General features: G+C 31.9%; 2 protein-coding genes across 3 annotated transcripts; one reads left to right on the forward strand and one right to left on the reverse strand.

The window, feature by feature from the left end:
- Nucleotides 1-261: 261 nt before the first annotated feature.
- LOC124846149 (putative E3 ubiquitin-protein ligase LIN-1) lies at nucleotides 262-4,879 on the reverse strand. Of its 2 annotated transcripts, none has more exons than XM_047323451.2 (7): nucleotides 3,670-4,879; nucleotides 3,424-3,562; nucleotides 2,369-3,333; nucleotides 2,110-2,257; nucleotides 1,643-1,897; nucleotides 1,213-1,522; nucleotides 262-1,048 (listed from the first exon to the last, which is right to left on the reverse strand). In XM_047323451.2, exons 1-7 carry the CDS (start codon nucleotides 4,758-4,760, stop codon nucleotides 894-896), a joined length of 3,063 nt encoding a protein of 1,020 aa, XP_047179407.2. In that variant the 5' UTR covers nucleotides 4,761-4,879; the 3' UTR covers nucleotides 262-893. The 2 variants fall into 2 exon arrangements, with proteins under 2 accessions (XP_047179407.2, XP_047179348.2); XM_047323392.2 differs by having other exon boundaries at nucleotides 262-1,045; nucleotides 3,670-4,878.
- A 6,587-nt stretch (nucleotides 4,880-11,466) lies between these two features.
- LOC148194950 (pentatricopeptide repeat-containing protein At4g18520, chloroplastic-like) lies at nucleotides 11,467-15,854 on the forward strand. The gene is made up of 4 exons (XM_088094711.1): nucleotides 11,467-11,757; nucleotides 12,665-13,011; nucleotides 13,247-13,415; nucleotides 13,801-15,854. Exons 1-4 carry the CDS (start codon nucleotides 11,604-11,606, stop codon nucleotides 15,576-15,578), a joined length of 2,448 nt encoding a protein of 815 aa, XP_087950837.1. The 5' UTR covers nucleotides 11,467-11,603; the 3' UTR covers nucleotides 15,579-15,854.
- Nucleotides 15,855-21,905: the final 6,051 nt, after the last annotated feature.

The following is a 21,905-nucleotide window of genomic DNA, read 5'->3' on the forward strand; positions in this document are numbered from 1 at the left end:
GACATAAATTGACATCGATTCTTTATAAGGTCTAAGGTAAATTTATATCAATCATTTAGAGGAACTGATGTAAAATTATGTAAGCGGACTTGTATTATACCTAAAAGGTCCAAAATAAAATAGTTAAAAAGTCTTCTTTTTTTTGTATTAGTATTGTCTCGAAAAAGGACACTGAAGAAAGAAAAGAATAAGAATTTCTTGACCAGCCTGACTACTGATCCAAGTTTAATACTTGCGTGGTTATGTGTGTATGGCATGGGTTTAATTTTGAAGTTACTATGAGCTTAGAAAAACAGTTATCTGCCCTCGTGAAGTTCCTAACGAGTGATCACATTCACATCCACATGTTTGTCTTCTATTCCCGAATGAGAATAGTTTTTTGCCAAGAGATTCCTTTTTCCTTAGAGAGGGTGGGGGGTTACTTTAGTCTGTCACAGCCTCCAGCATGAAGGTGCACATGCACAACCACGCACGCAAGAGATATAAGTTTGTTATCCATGCAAAATGCTTAATAAAGTGCCCCCCTTTTTCTCATCTCTTTTTTGTCCTCTTTCCTTTTCCTTTTGTGGGGTGATGGTAGAAAGACATTGACATAAGAACTCTTTTTGTAATCTAGGAACCAAAAGATAATACCATGATCAATGGGTAACTTCTTGTGTTGGATATGATTTAGCACGCAACACTATTTTACTGTTTTCCCGTGTTAGTTTTTTCTTTCTTTGGCTGAACAAGCTTTTCAGGTTGTGAGATCATAAGCTATCATAAAATGAAACTAGTAGACTTTTGCTAGAAACATTGCCACTCAAACTAATCAGCTATGCAAATTCAAGGGTGGTGGAGGTTACAATCACGCGTGTTTGAAAGAGAATGAACAAATAAACACACGGAAGAGTTCAACAATGAGCTTTGCTTTTCATTGTTTTGTACTGCAAGCTGCTTTTGGAGATGATTGCAATTAGCTCATTGGCAGTCCACGTAACAAGAGAGAGATTCTCAAGATGTTTGATTGAATCTTTATCCAGTGATGCCAGGAAAGAGACACATCCTGCTACGAGTTTGCCAAAAGAAAGGACATATCAAAAGAGAAGAGTTAAACAAGGATACAAAATTCTGATTAAAATCCCATTACTTTTTCTTGTGTCAAATCTAAAAGTTTGAGAGCAAAACTGAAGCAACTGGTCCCTTCATAGTTCAAGGTTTCATAGTTCATACCTGAAATTTTTACAAGGCATAGTAATGAATATGAAGCCAACACCCTTGCCCCAACATCTTTATCATAATTCAAGGATTTTAGTAGCAGTGGCGTGAGGATTGAGAATGCCATTGGTGGGAACTTTCTGTCATCAACTAAGTGAAGGTAGCTACTCATCCAAGAAATTGTTACAAGGCTAGCTCGTGCTAAACTTGGGACTCCATTGATTGAAGAATCTGAAAGTGCCTTTAGTAAATTCTGGTTTCCACTTTGGAACAAGACACAGGCTGCTTTTCTTCGCCATGTTTCAGATTCATTGTCCTCTTCGTTCTAATCAGCAACATGCAACCAATCAATATCTTGAATTGCAAGTGATACTAAAAGCGATTCGTGTTTATAGAACTAGGGATATGAAACTTTACAATTGCATAATTATAATCCAATAACTACCTTGTGAGCTGAATCATAAACAACAATTTCCTTGCCATATGAGGAACCTTCCATGCACTTTTCTTGAAAGCCAGCTTGGTGTAGAAAAGTTCTCTCCATTAATGATTCTCCTGTATAAGTAAAGTGTCCTGCTAACAAGAGTAAAGCTCTTGCTGATTGTTCTTGTATTATATCATTACACACTCGACAATCTAAAGCAACCATAATTGCCTCAATTGCTTCTGCTCTATAAAAGCTCTCTTTGAAAGGATCTTCCTGCAAAACAACTGCTTTTCCATTGGTGAACTCTTCAACAAACTAAACTTGATATATTACGGACTAATGGACGGTTAAACAGTCTAAGAGCTTGATTTTGGAAACAAAACAATTGGTTATAGAACAGCTTGGAAAATTATTCACCGAAATGTTTTTCTCCGAACAATATTGTTAATGTTTCCATACAAGGATTAGTAGGCTGAAAGAATTACCATAATTTCAAGCATCAATAATACTGCTGCAACCAGAGGCCGTTGTTCAGGTGGAGCTCTCTGAAGATAGATGAACAGAATGTGCATTGTGTTTAGGCCACCCCATCCATCTTTAAGTCCCCTTAAGAAATTTAAAATCTTGGTGGTTCTGACAATTTCAAGAGACTCACGTCAGCACTTTCTGGTAAAATTTAGTAAGGAAACAAAGAGAAGAAGAATAAAAAGATATCATCAAAAAAGTTAGGTAGGGAAAAAGTGCCTTTCAAGATAGAGCAACTCAGCTAGCACAGCAAAGGCACATCCACTGCAACTTTTACTATTGTCGAGAATAATGAGTTCTAGTAAAGAGCTCTTCTTTATATTGTCAGATAGAAAACTCCGGCAGCTTCCTTCAGCATGAATGCAACTATAAACAATCAAAGCAGCTTTGTTTCTCTGGTGAATCTCTCCTTCTTCAATTCTTTTCATAAGAAAGGTCAATCCCCCAAGAGAAACAACCTGCCTAGCATTCTCTAAATTCTTATCTTCATCAAAACCAGTAAGAAGTTGGTCCATAAAGTAAATTGCAGCCTCTTGAGGGCAGCATTGAACCGTGAAGAGGGTTAGAACTTTGTCTCCAAATTCTAACACTCGAAGTACAAGAGACACCCATTCTGGTGATAACATCTGTTTTGCCTGTGGCTTTAACAGATAAAGCAGAACGGCAGCTTTTAGGAACAGGCCAGTCCTTCTTAAAAGTCTCACAAAGATATCTAGTTGTGGATCCCAGCTCAATATAATTTGTCTAATTGCATCATTCCTCCCTACTAGTTCTGCTAAAACTGATATAGCCAATTCTAGAATTTCATCTATACTTGAGGCAAACAGTATCTCCAGGATAGCCTCAACTACACTAGATTGTGACACTGCTTCTTCAATTAGAGGGTCAACATGAGAGTTCAACCAGGCTTTGGCAATCACACGAATTGCAAATTCGCATTCACTGAGAACATCTGATGAACATATAGTTGTAATAGCTCGAACAAATTCGCTTGAAAGAGAGGTTGCTTCGTTTCTAAATGAACCATTGCAGGATGTGTAGTTGCTGTTCGTCAAGCTTTCTGCTTGCATACTCCTACAAGAAAAGCATTGGAAATAGTCCAATCTCTGTGACCCTGGCTTTAGTTCAGCATAACTATTGTCAATTGACCTTGAAGATTTTCCAAGGAATATAGAGTCTTGTTTCTGCCAAAGGTGAGAAATAAAAGGCCATTATATGTTTCAAATGCATTCTATATTTTAAATCTGTCATTCAATGAAGATACTGAAACTTACCTGAAGTGAACTGCGGTTGTAGTCATCTCCATACAAATTTTCATCATTCCCTGAGCCCCATTTGATTGTCAGCAATCCATTTTGATCAGCCAGGGCGGTAGATTTCAGTTCTAGTTTGGGGCCAAATACTTCCTTGTATCTATTGCAAGCAACCAAAACACAAATTACCATTTACCTTATTTGTTTCTTGTGAAAACATAACTAGAATGAATGAACCAGAGAATGCAAAATATCCACGTTACTTACAAGTTTTTGTTGGTTGAAGAACTCAAAACAAAAGAATCTGAAGACATTTTTCTTGATGATCCTCGACTTGGTCTTGATGGCAATGGAACAACAGGAAGAGGAGGCTCGTTTGCCCCAACTTTAAGCCACTGCTTGTAATACAAAGCAAACAAAGCAGTTCCCGTATCCACTTTTTTCCCATACACTTTACTCAAAGTCCTCATTGTATTATCCTTCGCATCCTGACATTCCCTCGAAGCCGAAAGTGCATCGAGTTCCTCAGCATACCAAATTTTAAGATGGAGAAGATGAGGAAGGAAGACGTGCTCCCAAAGGTCAGGAAGCAAGTAAGTCCTAGCCAAAAATGGTGAATCAGAAAACACTTGCAGAAGGTGCCTAGCACAAATCCTGTTGTTCTTCTGAAGCTTGTAAACTATTGCCAAGTAGAGCTGAGCACAAGCAGAGATATGGGAATTGGGTATTCCACAAGTTGAACCAGCTTCCTTTGATGTTTTACTTTTACTGTTCAATGAAGAAACTATGGTCAAAAGCTCAATGGAGTTCCTTAAGCTTTCCATCTTTATCTCTTTCCTTGTCCCTTGATCCTGCACCAACTTGTAAATATTCTCCATGGCTAGTTTCATGTTCACCAGAACCTCATCTTCTGACCCAGAACCGTTTCTCCTTCTGATCAAATAGGAACTGCACTTGTCTCTCACTATTTTCCTGAAATGATCATCTTTCAAAAATCTTCCAATGTAGCCACTGAGGATAGAAACCACTGCTCTGGTGGCTACTTCATTCATGGGAGGTCCCACGGTTCTGGAACCCGGTGATAGCAATGACTTGGAATTCTTCCAAATTTCAGAAACTGAACCAACCCTTTGAGAGTTGGATTGAAAAGACCAAGACCCAGTTCGTATGGTGGAGTTGTCCAAGTTGTTGTTGGAACAATCAAGGCTTTTTCGATCGTTGCATATGTGTAGAGGGAGTGAGTTTATTATTATCTCTGGTGTTTGTGGTGAGAATTTGAATTTTGGCTTCAAAGGGTTGAGGTTTGAAGTTGTTTGATAGAAGCCTTCTTCTGTGAGAAGCTCTCTCAGGGAAGTCATCTCCAATGGCAATGGGAGAAAGAAAGAAAGAAAGAAAGAAAGAAAAATTTGAGCTTTCAGTAAAACCACTTTCTTAGAATTCAGAGCCAACGAATACACAAATCAACTGTTTCTTCAGAGGAGAGAAACCGCCCGTGTTAAAAAAGAAAGAAAAAAAAAAGAAGTAAAAAAAAGGAAGAAAATAGAGAGTAGAAAATAATAGAAATTAGTTCAAAAGAAAGACAAATTTATTTATATTTAAAAATTTATTATTATAATACTTAATCAATTATATATATTCTTCATAGTTAAATACTTTCATTAAAAGTAACATGTATAATTTTTTCTCAAATAAATATATATTTTTTAAAATTACACACACTGAACCCAAATAGACCCATTATAATTTGATATAGAGAGTTGAGTGTTTACCAAATATATACTGACAATTAATCATAAAATATAATTATATATAATATAGAATTTGACTCCTCGATGTCAAATTTTAAGGTGTAAGGAGTAGAAAGATCTATTTGTATACATGAAAGGATAAGTAATCGATTTATAGTTTAGTATAATAAAAAAATTATTAAAAGGCTAATTTATTAATAGTTATCAGATATATTTATTAAAACGCTAATTTCTCTTTAAATAGTTACAGGACAATTATTAAAAGTTATCATGAAGGCTTTAGAAAATTTATTTATGTAATTTTTCTAAAAAAGATTTATTTGAGAAAAAACAATGATAATGTATTATATTTTATGTTATTTGTTCATCTTTTGAAAAAAAAAAAGTGCATAATAACAGTCATTCTTCCATTTTCTGTTTTTTGGCATTCTTTCAGTTTGCTGTTGAATTGGAAAGAAGAAAAAGTAGAGAAGAGAAGACAGCTAGGAATGAGAGTGGAGACAGTAAGAGACATAGGAACAGAAATGCAGACAAGAAAAGTGTTGGGCTAATCAATCAATCATGTATGCTGAATCTTTCAAGGTCTTTTAACTCGTAACTTCGTAACTTACTAAGTTTTCTTTTTTACTATAACAATATATAAAAACTAAATTTAAAACCACTTAATATTTTTATTATTTTAATCATAAATATTCAAATATAATTTTAGTTAGATTTGATTAACTTTTAAATATGTCCCGAATTGGTATATTTTTTATTAAATTTTCATTCAATTTTTTATTAGGTATTCAAATCTTATTGTATTCATTATTAATAATATATTTTATGATAATAAAATAATATTATAGTTAATATAAAATAATAAATCATTTTTATTATTTTATACCAATTTTAAAATTGTGGTAAAAAGAAACAAGATAATATCTAATCAATAAAAAATTAAAAGAAAATAATATAAAAATTTGTTTATTTAATAAATAAAAAATATTATTAAACAATCAATTGAAAATAAGTTTATAAGAACTTCAAATATTTATTTATTATTTTCATGTTTCATCATAATAATAACTTTCCTCTTGTTCGTGTTTACAAACAACATTATATATATATATATATATATATATATATGTTTAGTTTTAAGTAATTAATTTTCTTTTATCAAGCCTTATAGTTTATATTGTTTAAGAGTTAAGATTAAGGTAGTTTAAATATTTTTTCTTTTTTCATTCAAGACAGTTTTTAAGAATAAAATGATGATAAAGTTTCAGTCTCCAATAGGAATAATATCTTAGGTGATAAGTAATTTATCTTAATAATATCATTCCACAATCAGATATTGAAACATTAACACCAATTATGGAGTCGATAAGGGAGTTTAAGATGAACCATTAATTTTTTTAATAAACTCTCCATTAAGATGATGAATCATTCTTTTGGATTACCAGAAACTTATGTTTTTACCAATTTCAATAGTCTCATGTCATTTAGAAATCGAAGTAAAAAATAATTTAAATAATACTTTTTTTTAATCTCTAATACATGTTCCAAAATCAATAATATTTCAAAGAAAAAATATTGATGATAATAATATCATTGGACTGATATTACAAAACATCCAATATCTATTTTACTTATTTTACTTACAAAAAGTTCCTTTCTTTGTTAAAAACTCTTTTAACTATTAACAAATAAAAAGAATTAATTATATACTAATATTTTTCTTTTGTGATACTAATTATTGTATTTCCTAAATACAATATAATTATTGAATTATATATATATATATATATATATATATATATATATATATATATATATATATATATATATACTAATCGCTGAATTATTTAATTTAATTTAATATAAAAATATTATTATTAAATATTAAAGTAAATTGTGGGTACGAAAATGGAAACCATCGTTACTGTTTTGTGGTTTTGGTAGTAGTGTTGTTTTTGGACATAATAAAGGTACACACAGTATAGGACAACAAGGAGCACAGTTCATGGAGTTCCAACACAAAAGACAATGTTCGATAACATGTCTGAAACTTGAATTGTTTTTCTTTTTCATCAAGGTATAACTTCAAAATATACTTATTAATTTTTATGTTTTAAAATGTATTAAAAGAAAGTTAATATACTGATATTAATATATTTTTAATATTTAACAGAAGATAATAAAAAAAATCCAACAAAAAAATCTGGACTTTCACATTGTTAGGTTTCACAGTATATTTTTAACATTAAATACGTATATATTTAAGGCAATCTATAAACTAATAAAAAAAAATCAGTTCTAACATGGATTCTCCTATTTAAAAATGGATGGTGATATTTGGATTGATGTATTTATTTATGCCGGAGTAATTCTCGTGGATAAGAAAAAACACTGATGAAAAAAGTGGTTTATTTCTACTAATTTAAACAGAAATACGACCATGAAAATACGGGAAAGACATATTTGGACCTTTCTTTTTTTATGAAAATCTAACTCAAAGATGATTTATTTACAACTTTAACAGCAAATAATGTGATAATCAATTATCTTATATAAATAATAAATTTTATTTATTTATATTATACAATACAATCAATTATATAATTATTTATTATATATATAATAATAAATAAATCTATATAATAATATTGATAAAAAAATAATAAAAATAAATTAAATTTGTATAATAAATAATACTAATAAAAGTATAAAATGATAAAAATATTTGTTTTTACAGGGTCTAGACCGCATTCCTTGGTATAAGTGGTGTGATGAAAATAACTTTGAGGACTTTGATGTTACCCTTAAAGATTGTAATAAGAGGAAAAATCTATTTCCAAACAAATTCTAACACTCAATTCAGTAAAAGAACTTTAGTATCTATGAGAATAGAGTAGTAAGTATAAGAATTGAGTAAATATTCCTTCACAAATATAAATGGTATTTATAGGATTGGACTCTAAACCTATGTTATAATCCTAACAATATACTTATCTTAGATAATAATAATGAAGTTATCTTCTGTAATGATAGCCATCATATCAAATTGATGAGATTACATTAACATGTGAATATTTTTTCAATAGATGTCTTTTAGGTTATTCTAAGGTTTAGGATTTAGGGTTTAGGGTTTATAATTTATCTAAAACAAAAGAAAAAAATAGAAAGGAAAGAAAATGAGAACATGAAAAAAAGTATAAATATATATTTATAATAAACCTTGTTGTATTGCGGTATAAACTACCTTTACAAACATATGAGAGAATATGTACTATCTAGAAATAAATAGATATACAAGAGATTGACGTATTTGGAGTCTCATCATCATATGTACTATAAAATTTGGATCTGCATCACGAAAAAAAGCATAGGAGAAAGAAAAAAAAATTGTAGACTTTTTTTCATGTTAGCACACAATTAAATGTAAAATTAACCAAATGGTTTTAATTGGTGCAAATTATACAAAATAGGATGAAATTGAGACCTTTTTAATAACAGGGACGAAGTTGAAACTTAGTAGTGAATTTAGGTACTAAATAAGCAATTAAACCTAAATATTAATAATAATAATAATAGTAAAATTAAAATTACAATTCAAAATGAAATTAATTTTTAACAACAAATATAATTTGATCATTTTATAAATATATTATTTTATATATTTTTTAAAATTTATTATACCAATTAAATCATTTTATATCATTTTGATTTTTTTAATCTAAATAAGAATTTCCATTCTTTTCTTTCATTTTCTTCCTCTTTCTTTTTTCAATTTTTTCTCCTAATTCAAACACATAAGAGAAGTGAGTATTAAGGTTTTTATTTTATTATTAAAGTAAGGTCACTTTTTGGTAAGATATAGAAAGTGACATTTTAAAATTGATAGTATCTTTAAAATAATGAGAGTGAATTATTTTAATATTAAAATACTTAAGTATAAATAGAAAGTTTATAAACGAGATTTTTAAAACACATTATCTCTCTAGAAATTACTTTTAGAGTTTTTTGCCTTCTCTTTACTTTGTCTCACCTTATGTTCATATGTTTGAAAATCTAAGATGGTAGGAGCGATCCTCTCGGCGAGTTCTTTTTATTCATGATCAATTTTTTTCATTTGAGTATATAAGTTAATTTTTTTGCTCTTTTCTTGGTCAAATTTGTCCTCTCTTCACATGTGTTCCTAAAGTTTTCTATATGAATCTCTGTTGATGAGTGATTATAACAGTACGACTTGATCATCTTTGTAATATTTCTATGTGTAGATAGCACATTCTATGAAGTTGAAGGAGTTTTGATGTCTTAAAGAAGTTTGAGCAACTTCATTTGGTAAGAGAAGCTAGCTTGTATCTTTGAATGTGGTTAATTTATGGTTTAGTTGGATATTGCATGTTGATTGTGATGATATGGTACATTGTTGAAATTTGATTGGAGTGTGTTGATATGTTGTGGTAATGTGTTATTTTAGTGGTTAAAATGTGAGATTGTACTTTTATATGTTTCTTATGGGTTTTGATGAGTGATGGAATGCGAGAGTCTTAATTTGAGTAATTTGACAAATTGGAAGAACTTAGAAAGTTTTTTAAAACTATTTAAGTCAAAGGAAATAATAGAAAGTACCAATTTGAGCAAGTTAAACTCCCTCATTTGTAACACTTTCTATCATGGCATTGAGTGGTAGTAGAGGGGCACTAGGCGCCAATTCATATTTTCAAGTCAATGAGTATTTTTGCTTTAGGGAACTAGGTGTAGATGATACCCTCGAATGCCATTTTGGATCGTGGGCCTCTGACTTGGTTGTCATTGAGTGAGTATATGCTCTACTAGACGAAACCAAAGTCAAGGAGCTTGCTGACTTTGTGTTGCTAGAAGCCACCTTGTGCCACTGGGCATAAATCTAAAAAATTCATCGAGAAGGGTTCCAAGGGCCTTAGCGTTGTGCACCACAATGGTCTGTTGGGTGCCAAGCCCCTTGGAAGCCAACACTAGGCTCGCCTTTTATGTTGTTGGGTGTCATTCTGTTTTGTATGTGTTTGTGGGTTTTTTTTTTAGATTTCTTGATATTATTGGTATCATAAAAGTGTTATTAACTGATAAATACGAAACAAAGTATGAATTGGTGATAATGTAAAGATTTCCAAGGAGGAAATCCTATTTGAGGTGTGATTCCCTAGGGTGTGCATTAACATAAAGACTATTTCATGTTGCAAACCTATCCTAAACTCTACTCATCATTCATACTCATGCAGAAGAGAGTGATAGTGACATGAGGTCCTTTCATAAGAACAACTCTAAGGATTCTATATGTCAAAGACTAATCTTATGTGTGATAATTCGGTAAAACAGGGTATATTCACTCTAAATGTATAACTTCATGTGTTTGACTCAAGTACACATGTCTCAATAAATTGAGTCTAAAAGATTTTGGTTATATTTATATACTTATGTAATGTTGTAATTAAATGATTTATTGTATTATAGACATGTTGTTTCTTTTTGAGCTAGTTTATCCTTTTGTTGTATATTTGTTTTTTTTTTTCAATAATCACTTTTATGGTGTCAGTGATATAGAGTTGATAGGATGAGAACCTCCAATTTAAATCATAGGATAGTTTTTTCTTTAACGTGTACAATCTTAGAGAAAAAACATTAGTTTAATAGTTCCTTTGTATATATTATGTTAATATAGTTCTCTTTCTTTTGAATAATTATACAATGTTATATATACTTTGAATTATTTGTTTTTAATATTGACAATAAAATATTTAATTTTTATTAATTTTTCATATTGACAATAAAATACTTTGACTTCATTAAATACGTAATTATTTATCTTAATTATTTATTTATTTGCCATTAAAAAAAAACAAGGATGAATTATCTATAAAATAATCTAATTTTTTTTTTATAAAAAGTAACAAATTTCATAAATAAGTAAAATAAAATAATAACAATGATTTGAAATATTGATTAAAGAGTTTTTGTATTGTTGTTAATCAACACATAACAAAAGTTAGAACAAAAAGTTTGTGTATATCAAATATTAAATAATTCAATATTTTGTATTAAATAATTTAATCACGTTAATTGAAATGCATTTAACACATCAACTTATTGTAGGTTAAAAATTAATAAAAATTGTACCTGTTTAGACAAATTTATGTAAAAGTATTTACAAAAAAATAAAAATAAAAATTTGAAAAAGATACATTTAAATGAAGTAATTTTAAGTTACATATGCAGATCCCTTATCCCCTCACTGAACTCTTTAGATACTTCACCTCCCACAAAATATCAACAATCCATTCCATCCCAAAACTTAAGATATTTTTAAACTTCTTGCAAGTTTCAACCTTTTCATTTTTAGTTCTAATTTTTCTTCACCACCAGTGTCTGAGCTCAGAACTCTTTTTCTTCCTCCACAAAACCTCACAATCTCTTCCTATACTTTGACATATGGAGTTACCGTTAAGGACCGCAATTCTCCATTCCTCTTCTTCGTTTCAACAGAGATTTCACACTCACAAACCCACTCCAGAGTTACCCTCACCCTTCTCCTTGTTCGTTGCAAATCCACTTCGTCTTCCATGCTCAACTTTTCCTTCCAAAGGTCACTCACTGCTTTTCAACTCTATGTTTTCTCACCCCACTATTTTTTACCTGTTTTCTGTGTTATATATTATGTACTGTTGTTTGGGTAGAGCTTAGAAGGTAAAATCAGCATACGGAGTTCCATTTTTTTTTTGGTTTATCTTCACTGTCGTGATTTGTGACACTGAACAAACAAAAAGAAAGGTGAAGGACCCGAATTGTTTTTTTTTTAATGAAAACGGTTTTGATGTGATTAAAGAGTCAATAAATAATATTCGTTTTTCCCGGTTGAGATTTATTGATAACATTAAATTTTATGTTTTTTAGCTGCCCTTGTATTTTATTCAATGGAAAAAATGAACCAAAGATCACTGGAGAAGGATTGAGTCTAAAAGATGGGAGGAAACATCCCAAATACAGAAAAGTGTTTTACTTGGTGAACACCATGGCAAGCATGGAAATGAGCAGCATTATTTGCTTCTCTATGGCAACAGTTCGCAAAACCGCTGTAAATATGGAGTTGTCAAATATTTAGCGGAATCAAACTTATTTTAAACCTAATTTGTAATAAGTTAAAGTATTCATTCGGTCCCTCTAATGGTTTGCATTTCAAGTTTTAGTCCTTGTATGAGAAAATGGTAAGTTTTAGGTCCTGTAGGTTTTCTTTTGCAACGGTTTATCACTGCCAAAAGAATTTTGTAGCTTGTAACTTGTTTGATATTAACACCTGGAACCCAAACTTAGTTTTCATCCATGTGTAGGAACTAAAATTATGAGGAATAAATAAATAGTTTTGAAAGTTGTAACCCACTGTGATGGTGTATTTACAGCATAATTGTATTTATCTCACTTGAATTGATGGTGCGTTTCAGGAGAGGATCCTAAATGTTATGCTAATTATGCTAACTTGTTTCTTGATCTAGCAGATCAGCAGCATTACTTTCCAGTCAATGCACCTGACACAAAAGCAGTGCTGAATCCTATCAGTAAAGGGTTTTCATGTACTGGTGCCTCTTGTGGTGATAGTTCTTGTGATGATGTTGATGATGGTATGGGGTTCTTGGATAACTATGAAATGATCTTTAGAGATTGTGACAAGCTAATCGAGTCTTTCATGCTGCACGAGACCGATTGGAGAAAGTTTTTAATTTTAAACAAAAAGTGGAGCAATATTAGGCCCCATTTCTTTAGACACTGTCGGGACAAGGCAGATGCCATAGACAATCCAGTGCTGAAGAACAAACTGCTCTGGCTTGGAAAGAAGCTTAAAGAGGTCTTTCATTGCTTATTTGATATTGAAAATTATACCCATCACTCTGTCATCATGATATGGGTGGTGACTAATTAAAATCAATCTGGCACAGTTCTGTTCTATCTAACCTTTTATCCTCCACCCCTATAACAAAGAAACGTCATTAATGGAAACGTTGTATGTCTAAATATTATACCAATCCTTTAAATTGTTATTTATGGCATTCACAAAGTCATTTAATACTCCTCTTCTTCAGATAGATGAAGAGTTGCAGAGACACAATGAACTTATCCTAATGATCAAAGAGAATCCATCTGAAATTAGTGAAATTGTTTCAAGGAGTCGTAGAGATTTCACAAGAGAATTCTTTATGCATCTTCATACCTTAGCTGAATCTTCTGTCAACAATCTTGAAACACAAAATGGTGAGACTAAATGCTTTGAATTCTGAATTAGTGTTTCTTATGAGAGTATATTTTGCTTTCAAGTATTTGGTCAGCCACAGAACTGAATGATATCCCTTAGTTTCAGAGTTTTTAGATATTTTATAATGTTGGTGTCTTCTATAATCAAATCCATCCCCAGAAAAATCATATTACATTTTCATTCTCATCTCTCCAAAAGTTCTTTTATAACTCATTGTTCGGCTAGTGTTTGTCTGGCTTAGCCATAACCTTTGATAAACTGTGATAATATGCCTTGGGATTTTTATGTCCTTGATGTTAGTATTCAAGTAATGAGTCGATTTATAGTTCAAACTTGCCTAATTAATTAATCTGGTATATTTTCACCCTATGTTTATGTAAGAAGATTTTGCAAAGCTTCGGAACATGTTTTTGGCTGCCGTAAAAGACTATGACAGTGCAATGGAAAGCATTGAAACACTAAATGCTGCAGAATTGAACTTCCAAGATATTATCAAGTCTCCTTCAGATGCTTCCTGCTGGAAGATAGACAACTTAGGTGAGAAAAATCAATGCTTCAATCCAGAATTAGTTGCTCATTGGCTACAATTGTGTTATAATGTGGAAGAAGTTGGAAGGGTACATGCAATTGTCTTGAAATGTTTTAGACATTCAAATACTTATGTTGATAATAATTTGATTTGTAGCTATTTAAGATTGGTTGAGTTGGATCGGGCTCGTTGTGTGTTTGATGGAATGCCAAGAAAGAATACAGTTACATGGACTGCTATTATTGATGGATATTTAAAATGTAACTTGGATGATGAGGCTTTTAAGTTGTTTCAAGATTCTGTTAAACATGGGGTTCCAGCCAACAGTAAGATGTTTGTCTGTATCATGAATTTGTGTGGTAAAAGAGTGGATTTAAAGCTGGGGAAACAAATCCATGCTCGTATTTTGAAAAGCAGATGGAGGAATATAATTGTGGACAATGCTGTTGTTCATTTTTATGCAAAATGTGGCGATATATCAAGTGCATTTCGGGCATTTGATTGTATGGCAGAGCGAGATGTAATATGTTGGACAACTATGATCACTGCCTGTTCCCAACAAGGGTTTGGGTATGAAGCTATGTTGATGTTGTCACAAATGCTAGGTGAGGGGTTCTTTCCTAATGAATATACTATATGTAGTGCACTAAAGGCTTGTGGAGAAAATAAAGCACTGAAATTTGGAACACAGCTTCATGGTGCCATAATAAAGAATATCTGTAAGAGTGATGTTTTTATAGGAACTTCCCTAGTTGATATGTATGCAAAATGTGGATTGATGGTGGATTCTAAAGGGGTGTTTGATAGAATGAAAATCAGAAATACAGCTACTTGGACATCTATTATATCAGGATATGCTCGAAATGGGTTTGGTGAAGAGGCCATAAACTTCTTTCGATTAATGGAGAGTAAAAGAATGCATGTTAATAAATTGACAGTTTTAAGTGTCTTGATGGCTTGTGGCACAACAAAAGCTTTGCTAATTGGAAGAGAGGTTCATGCACAGATAATCAAACGTATTTTCCATACGAACATGTATATAGGAAGCACTTTGGTCTGGTTCTATTGCAAGTGTAAAGAATACTCTTATGCTTTCAAGGTGCTTCAGCACATGCCACTTAGGGATGTAGTTTCTTGGACTGCCATTATCTCTGGTTGTGCTAGACTTGGGCTTGAACAAGAGGCTCTGGAGTTTCTGCAAGAAATGATGGAAGAAGGCGTGTTACCTAATTCCTATACTTACTCATCAGCTTTGAAGGCTTGTGCAGAACTAGAAGCTCCAATGCTTGGAAAGTTAATTCATTCATATGCAAGCAAGTCTCCTGCCTCGTCTAATGTATTTGTGAACAGTGCTTTAATATATATGTATTCAAAATGCGGATGTGTTGCTGATGCTTTTCAAGTTTTTGACAACATGCCGGAGAGGAATTTGGTGTCTTGGGAATCCATGATCTTGGCTTATGCATGGAATGGACATGCTAGAGAGGCTCTGAAGCTCGTGCACAGAATGCAAGCTGAAGGTCTTGTGGTGGATGATTATATCCATACAATAGTTGTTAGTGCTTGTGGAGGTGTTGAGCATGGAGACATTCATCAGAGTGGTGAATCTTCTTCACATTACTTGTATTCCTAGTAATCTTCTACAAGATAGGAGCATCAATCAATATTGAAGAACAAGTGACCATACCTAATTAGATTATAGCTGCAGCTAAAGGATACTGTATATTCAGTAGACGAGGAGTATACATAATGATTTTTTAGAAACATTGTGCCACAAAATACTAGTGATAGGCTTCTTTTTCTCTCTTTGTATCTACCATTTATGTAAAAGAATGAACAATGATGAGAAAATGAAAAAAAATGAAAAGGAATATCTTAATCACTTCATCATCGAAAGGGATTTTTAACAGTGACACTGTCTCTGAAGACTGCATTTATGATGAAGGATGCTGCTCTCATATATATCTTTACGTTTTGTGCTTTATATTTTATATTGGGTTATGCTCGTCACACCTTAGGTACAATCCTAAAGCAAGAACAATGATATTTTGTGTTACACTATAAATAAACACAGAACATGCTATAATCTGCTTGTCTTTCTTGATTATTTTCAATGGCAAAATCATGTTTTGTCCTTTTCATTAAAGATATATTTAGTTTGTCTCAGTATTTTCATTTCTGATTATTCCTTTTTCATATCTTGATGTTTCGTTCCTTATATGCGAAGGTGATAAGTGTGATTTGTTATGAAAGTTATCTTCAAATGATGGATTAATACTAGGGTTATGTCTGGATTTTATCTTCCTTGGGCTCTGATACAAAGGTTGAGGAGGTTCAATATACATACATATCTTCACATTGGTAAGATATTGTCCGTTTTTGATCAAGTCCTCACAAATTTGTTTTTGGTACCACTCCAAAAAGCCTCTTACCAATGGAAGTATCTATGTGTATATAAATCCATGTCCAATTTTTTTTTATCGGATGTGAGACTTTATTTGTACCCAACAATATTAGTCACTTAATTGACTAAGATTAACATGTATTTATCTATGTCATGGTTTGAGAGATGTATGTGTGTGCATGTCTCGTACTTCATTTTCCTTGCATTTGTGCATTTTTTAACAGAAGCAAATGAGTACACTCCATCCTCTTTCTTCCTCCTTAATAATGTGAATTCAGAACCAAATACACTGATAATGATTTATTAACGTGTAAATGGAACATGTATTTGAATAATGCAATCTAAATCCTTGAATTAGGCAATGCAATTTCAATAATTTATTCTTTCCACAAAACTTTTAATCACTTAATCACACGTGAACAATGTTTAAACTGTAAGAGAGATGTGCCTTGACACTCCAATGCAATGTTTTAAAAACTTCAATTGCTCTTTGACTTGATTGGAATACGATATATTTTTGTAAGTTACCAGTTGCAGTAATAATGGTAAAATATTCTTTAAATTATGTGTGTATATATGTTACTTTTTTATATAATCATTTACAATTAACGTGGTGTAATGATTGATCAGAAGTGTATAATGACGTTCTTTTCACTAAAATTATGTATTTGATTATAAAAGTTTAATAAAGAGATAAATGTGAAAGTTTAAACAAAAAGTGAGGTTTTAATTTCAATAAAGTTAGAATTAAATGATAGCTTGGGACCTTTTTTTTATTATCATTACTACTAGTATATAAAACACAATGTATTTCTGAAAATAAATAAAAAATCTATATTATTATTAAATACTATAAATAAAAAGTTATAATCCTTTTGAAATATATTTTAAATTATCTTCTATGTTAAGAAATACTGAACAATAAAAATGAAATAAATTATTATAAAACAAATGGACAGTTATACTTAATAGTAATCTTGACAAATAAAATTGTATACACCAAAGATAATCTTTTTTTTTTATCAGCAAACTAAATATGTATTAATTAATATCAAATTAAGGATTATTCGGTGCTCTGTTGGAGGCTATCCACTGTGGTCTGATTATGTTGCTAGAAAAATGGTTTATGTGAAATATTAAAGTATAGTTTATGAATGCATTTATCTGGTATTGTAGGTTCATTATACCAAAAATCACAACAGCCACTGCTGCTCAGCCACTCAACACTTTATCTTGCTAATAGTTCTGTTGTAATATGCATTCTCCTGCTAAAGGACTGCAGATCTCTGCATAATATGCAAAGTGTGGCATATGAGTGTAACTTTGCTCCTTAATCTGACCTTGTATACCCTTTTATTCCTAATCCCTAATCCTTAATTACCTCATGAATTTTGAACATGTTATAAGGTTAAGACACCAATATGAGTTGGTAAATTGTGATTAAGGAAATTTATTAGTTATCCACTCCACGTAAACGTCTTTGGAGCATTTGTTATTTCATTTATGAATATAGTATTACTTCTTTTTTTCCAAATCACCCATATTACTTTCGTCCATTTGCCATTTTGGCATTAAATGAGGTAATTTAAATTGATAGAGATGTCATTTTGGCATTAAATGATGCACAATTCTAATATAACTCATTTCTCGTTCCACATGTGCCCCATCACATATGATGAAAACTAGATGACTTACATATTCGTTTATTACTTCACACATGATGCATAATCTATTAATTATCACAATTCTTTTATTGATCAAATTATTTGTTGTAATTACTTTGTTACATATGACTTTTTAGTGAGAAGAATGTTTGTATGTTTCATTCTATTTTTAGTTATATCAATAAACGATTCAATAGAATTTTTAACCTCTCAACAGAAGGGTGATCAACTAAACTCTATTAAATCATGGTTATGATATTCACGTACAATCTTCAATACCCACTTCTCTCAATTTAAAATGACATTCACATTTTCTTGTTCTATATATACTAGGATGAACATGAGATTTGTATTTCCTATACTTTTTACCCCTTTCACATCCTAAACACCAACATCTTTTACATCTTTCTCCCAAGTTAACTATTAGCTTTATTAGATCTTATAATTACGACAACAATGCCAATATAAAAAGAAATCCTATTATATGGATTTGACAACCTACAGATACATTGTTTTCTGCAAACTATAAATATGAGATGATAATGTTCCCCCGATTTTAAATCTAGGTTTTGATATTGTGCCTCGAATTTTAAAATCCTATAACTAATTATGCCTCGAATTTTGAAAGCCCTACAAAATTAGTTATATTCCCAATGCAGATTTCAGATGCTTATATTTGAGTTCTTGCTTATAATTTAGTTGTAAGATGAATGCTTTATTTCGTTTATGACTATTTGTTAAGCCCAAATGATATTGAAAGATTAGTATTGGAATATTGGGTCTATAACTTGGGTATGCATCCACATAGAGATTGAGGAAGGGAGCATAATTTTGTTACTAATGAGGAGCATTGGTGACTTGAAGATAATGATTTTGATGATGTTACAAAGTGAAGAATATGAAGACCCTTGTTACATTAAGTTTAAAAGCATTCATGTATGTTGGTCCGGGAGGAAAACCGAACAGAGTACAATAGCTAAAAGGACAAACGATCACTAACGGATGAAGGCTGAACACAGGACAAACACAGTTGAAGACCGAACGACGTCAAACACAAGCCGAACGATATTGTGTCCAACTAACATTGTAGAAGAAAAAGTTAAGAGTTGGAAGGTATACGAGAATTGAGCCGAGCGGTGGAAAGCTGTGAGAGAGAAGAAGAAGGACCGAGCGGTGGAAAGCATGACCGAGACTAAGCAGTACGAACCGAGCGGTGGAGGGCATGACCGAGACCAAGCAAGGTATGACCGAGACTAAGCAGTAAGCACCGAACACTGGAAAGATGTGAGGAACCAAGCCAAACGACAGAAAGTTATAAGGGGTCGAGCCGAACGATGGAAGCCAATGAGGAATAGAGCCGAACGATGGAAGCCAATGAGGAATAGAGTCGAACGACAGAAGGCTGTGAGGGCTCAAAATCGAACAGTGGAAGGAGGTGAAGAACTGAAGCCGATCGGTTGAAGAGTTAATATCCTAATTGTTTCAAGTCTCGTAGATAATCGATTATCACTTACAATAATCGATTATCACCAACAGTTGGGAGATGTATTTTCAGTTTCTAACTCTACACGAACATGGGCTTTTAAATAGTTTTTTCCACAGCTATAAAAAGGGAACTTTTCGTTTAAGAGTATTAGAGCTTTGTGCCTAAGGGAAACTCTCTGTGAGTGAAAAAGAGACTATGCCATTTGAGAATAGAGTGTGTCTAAGGAAGTTCTCAAGTGATATCTCTTGCTCTTGTCAAGTCTTGTGAATAGGAGAAGCTCGCGCTTTGTGCATCAAAGGTCAAAGTAGTTCTCTTCAAGTTGGCAGAGTTGTTGCTTCCGGTTTGTTTGTCGAACGAGGTTTCTTCTGTTCGTTCGTCGAAGGAAGGTTTTGCTATTCTAGATTTCCATTCACTATTTTGTAATTGTGCAACTGTTTTTAGTGAAAAGCTTAATCACTATTCATAGTGATTAACGACTGGACGTAGAATCTTTTGATTCGAACGAGGATAAAAATCATTTGTGTAATTTTTCTACTCCCTACATTCTTTATATTTTTTGCACATCGATTGTTTGATCAAACATTTATAAAAAAATTAAAGGAACCATTTTTTAAATTGACCGTAACACGCTTTCTACAATTTTATTCCGTTGTGCGACTCGACGATACCGATTGCTGGTACCAACAAATTTGAATTATTTATTTATAGTCTTTGTAGTGGAGAAGTATATATGAGTTATGTAATATAATTTTATATAATATAAAATTATTTATTAATTTATTTGTTGTGCTATATAATATAATTTTACTAAGTTCTATATTACTAGGCATAATTTAAATGTACATTAACTTTTACATAGTGGTTAATGCTTATTCAAGGCTGTAGGCATTATAGATCAAGAGGTCCTAAAGGAAGTAGGTGATCAAAGTGGGTTTCATTCCTTTTAAATGTTTATCGAAGATGATGTTAGGTATTTTATGAGATTTTTTGTAAATATTATATGTATATTCATTATTTGATGAGGTTAGGATGTATAGTCATTATTAGATTATTATAAGTATAATGATTTTATGAGGTTATGATTGTATTATATTTAATGTAAATATTATAACTTTGAATGAATATACATGTTGGTTGATTGTTTTAGATTGCTATACGTTATTTGGTTGTTTTGGACTACATTATATGTAGGTTTGTACGTGTTAGGGAACATATACAAACCTTCCCTTAGAAAAAGAGAGACTTTTATACCGGTTCATGCTCTAACTAGTATAAAAAGTGATGCTTTCCTATACCAGTTAGTGCCCCAACAAGTATAGAATGTGAATCTTTTTATTATAACGATTGGTGCTGGAATTAGTATAAAAATTGCAATACTTTCTATACTTCCTGTTTCTATACTAATTTGTGAACCAGCATAAAAAGTCATTTTTAACCATGTAAAAAGGCTTTTCTATATTAGTGAATAGGTTAACAATAATATTCATAGATTTAGTAATACTTATAGATTTAGTAATACTTATCAGAATGAACTTTTTGAAACACATTAATAAACCAATTCCGAAATGCCTATGTTGGAAGGCATTAACGAATTTGGAAACACCTTACGAAATTGGCTTTCTGGAAGAGATTTATTATTATTTTTCAAAAAGTGTTCTCAGATCTGGTAATGTCATCTAGAATGGGCATTATGGAATGAGTTTATTAATGTGTATTGCATGTTGTATAATTTGAATATGAATTCTTACATAACAATTACAAATATAGCAAGGACCATAGGTGGTGCAAGCCAACCTGAAGGTAATATAGATGGTGCATATACAACTACTACTTCTATTCGTAGAAGAAATCATGATGAAGTTTCGGGTTCTATTGCTTTGGATATAGATCATGTAGTTGCAACTATAGGGATTGATGTGGAGCACGAGTAGCAAGAAGGATTTCCTAAAGGATCATTTGACACTTCTTTGCTAGTGAATTATGTTGATCATGTGACATGCAGACTCTAGGAGGATGAGCACTACAAAAAAGAAGGGCATTACCGAAGGCCAGAAGCCCTCGGAAACAGCCCAAAACCGTCGGTAAAAGGTAATTACCGAAGGCTTATCGACGGCCACAGAGCCCTCGGTAAATCCCTTGTCGCTAACATTTACCGAGGGCTTTTGCCCTTCGGTAATTACCGAGGGCCAAAAGCCTTCGGTAATTACCGAGGGCCAAAAGCCTTCGGTAATTACCGAAGGGCGAAAAAAAAAACAGAGCGTTGTTGCTGCAGAATGTGATGCATATATAATATAGTTAATCAAAATGGTATGCAGTATGAAGTCCTATCCCTACATGGACCATTTTGAAAACAGTTCAAGATATCTGTAGTTCTACATATATACATGAACCGATGAAGCAGCCAAA

This window comes from Vigna umbellata, chromosome 7, assembly GCF_029865625.1.
Source record: "Vigna umbellata cultivar VRB3 chromosome 7, Vumbellata_1.0, whole genome shotgun sequence".
Taxonomy (NCBI): Eukaryota; Viridiplantae; Streptophyta; class Magnoliopsida; order Fabales; family Fabaceae; genus Vigna; species Vigna umbellata.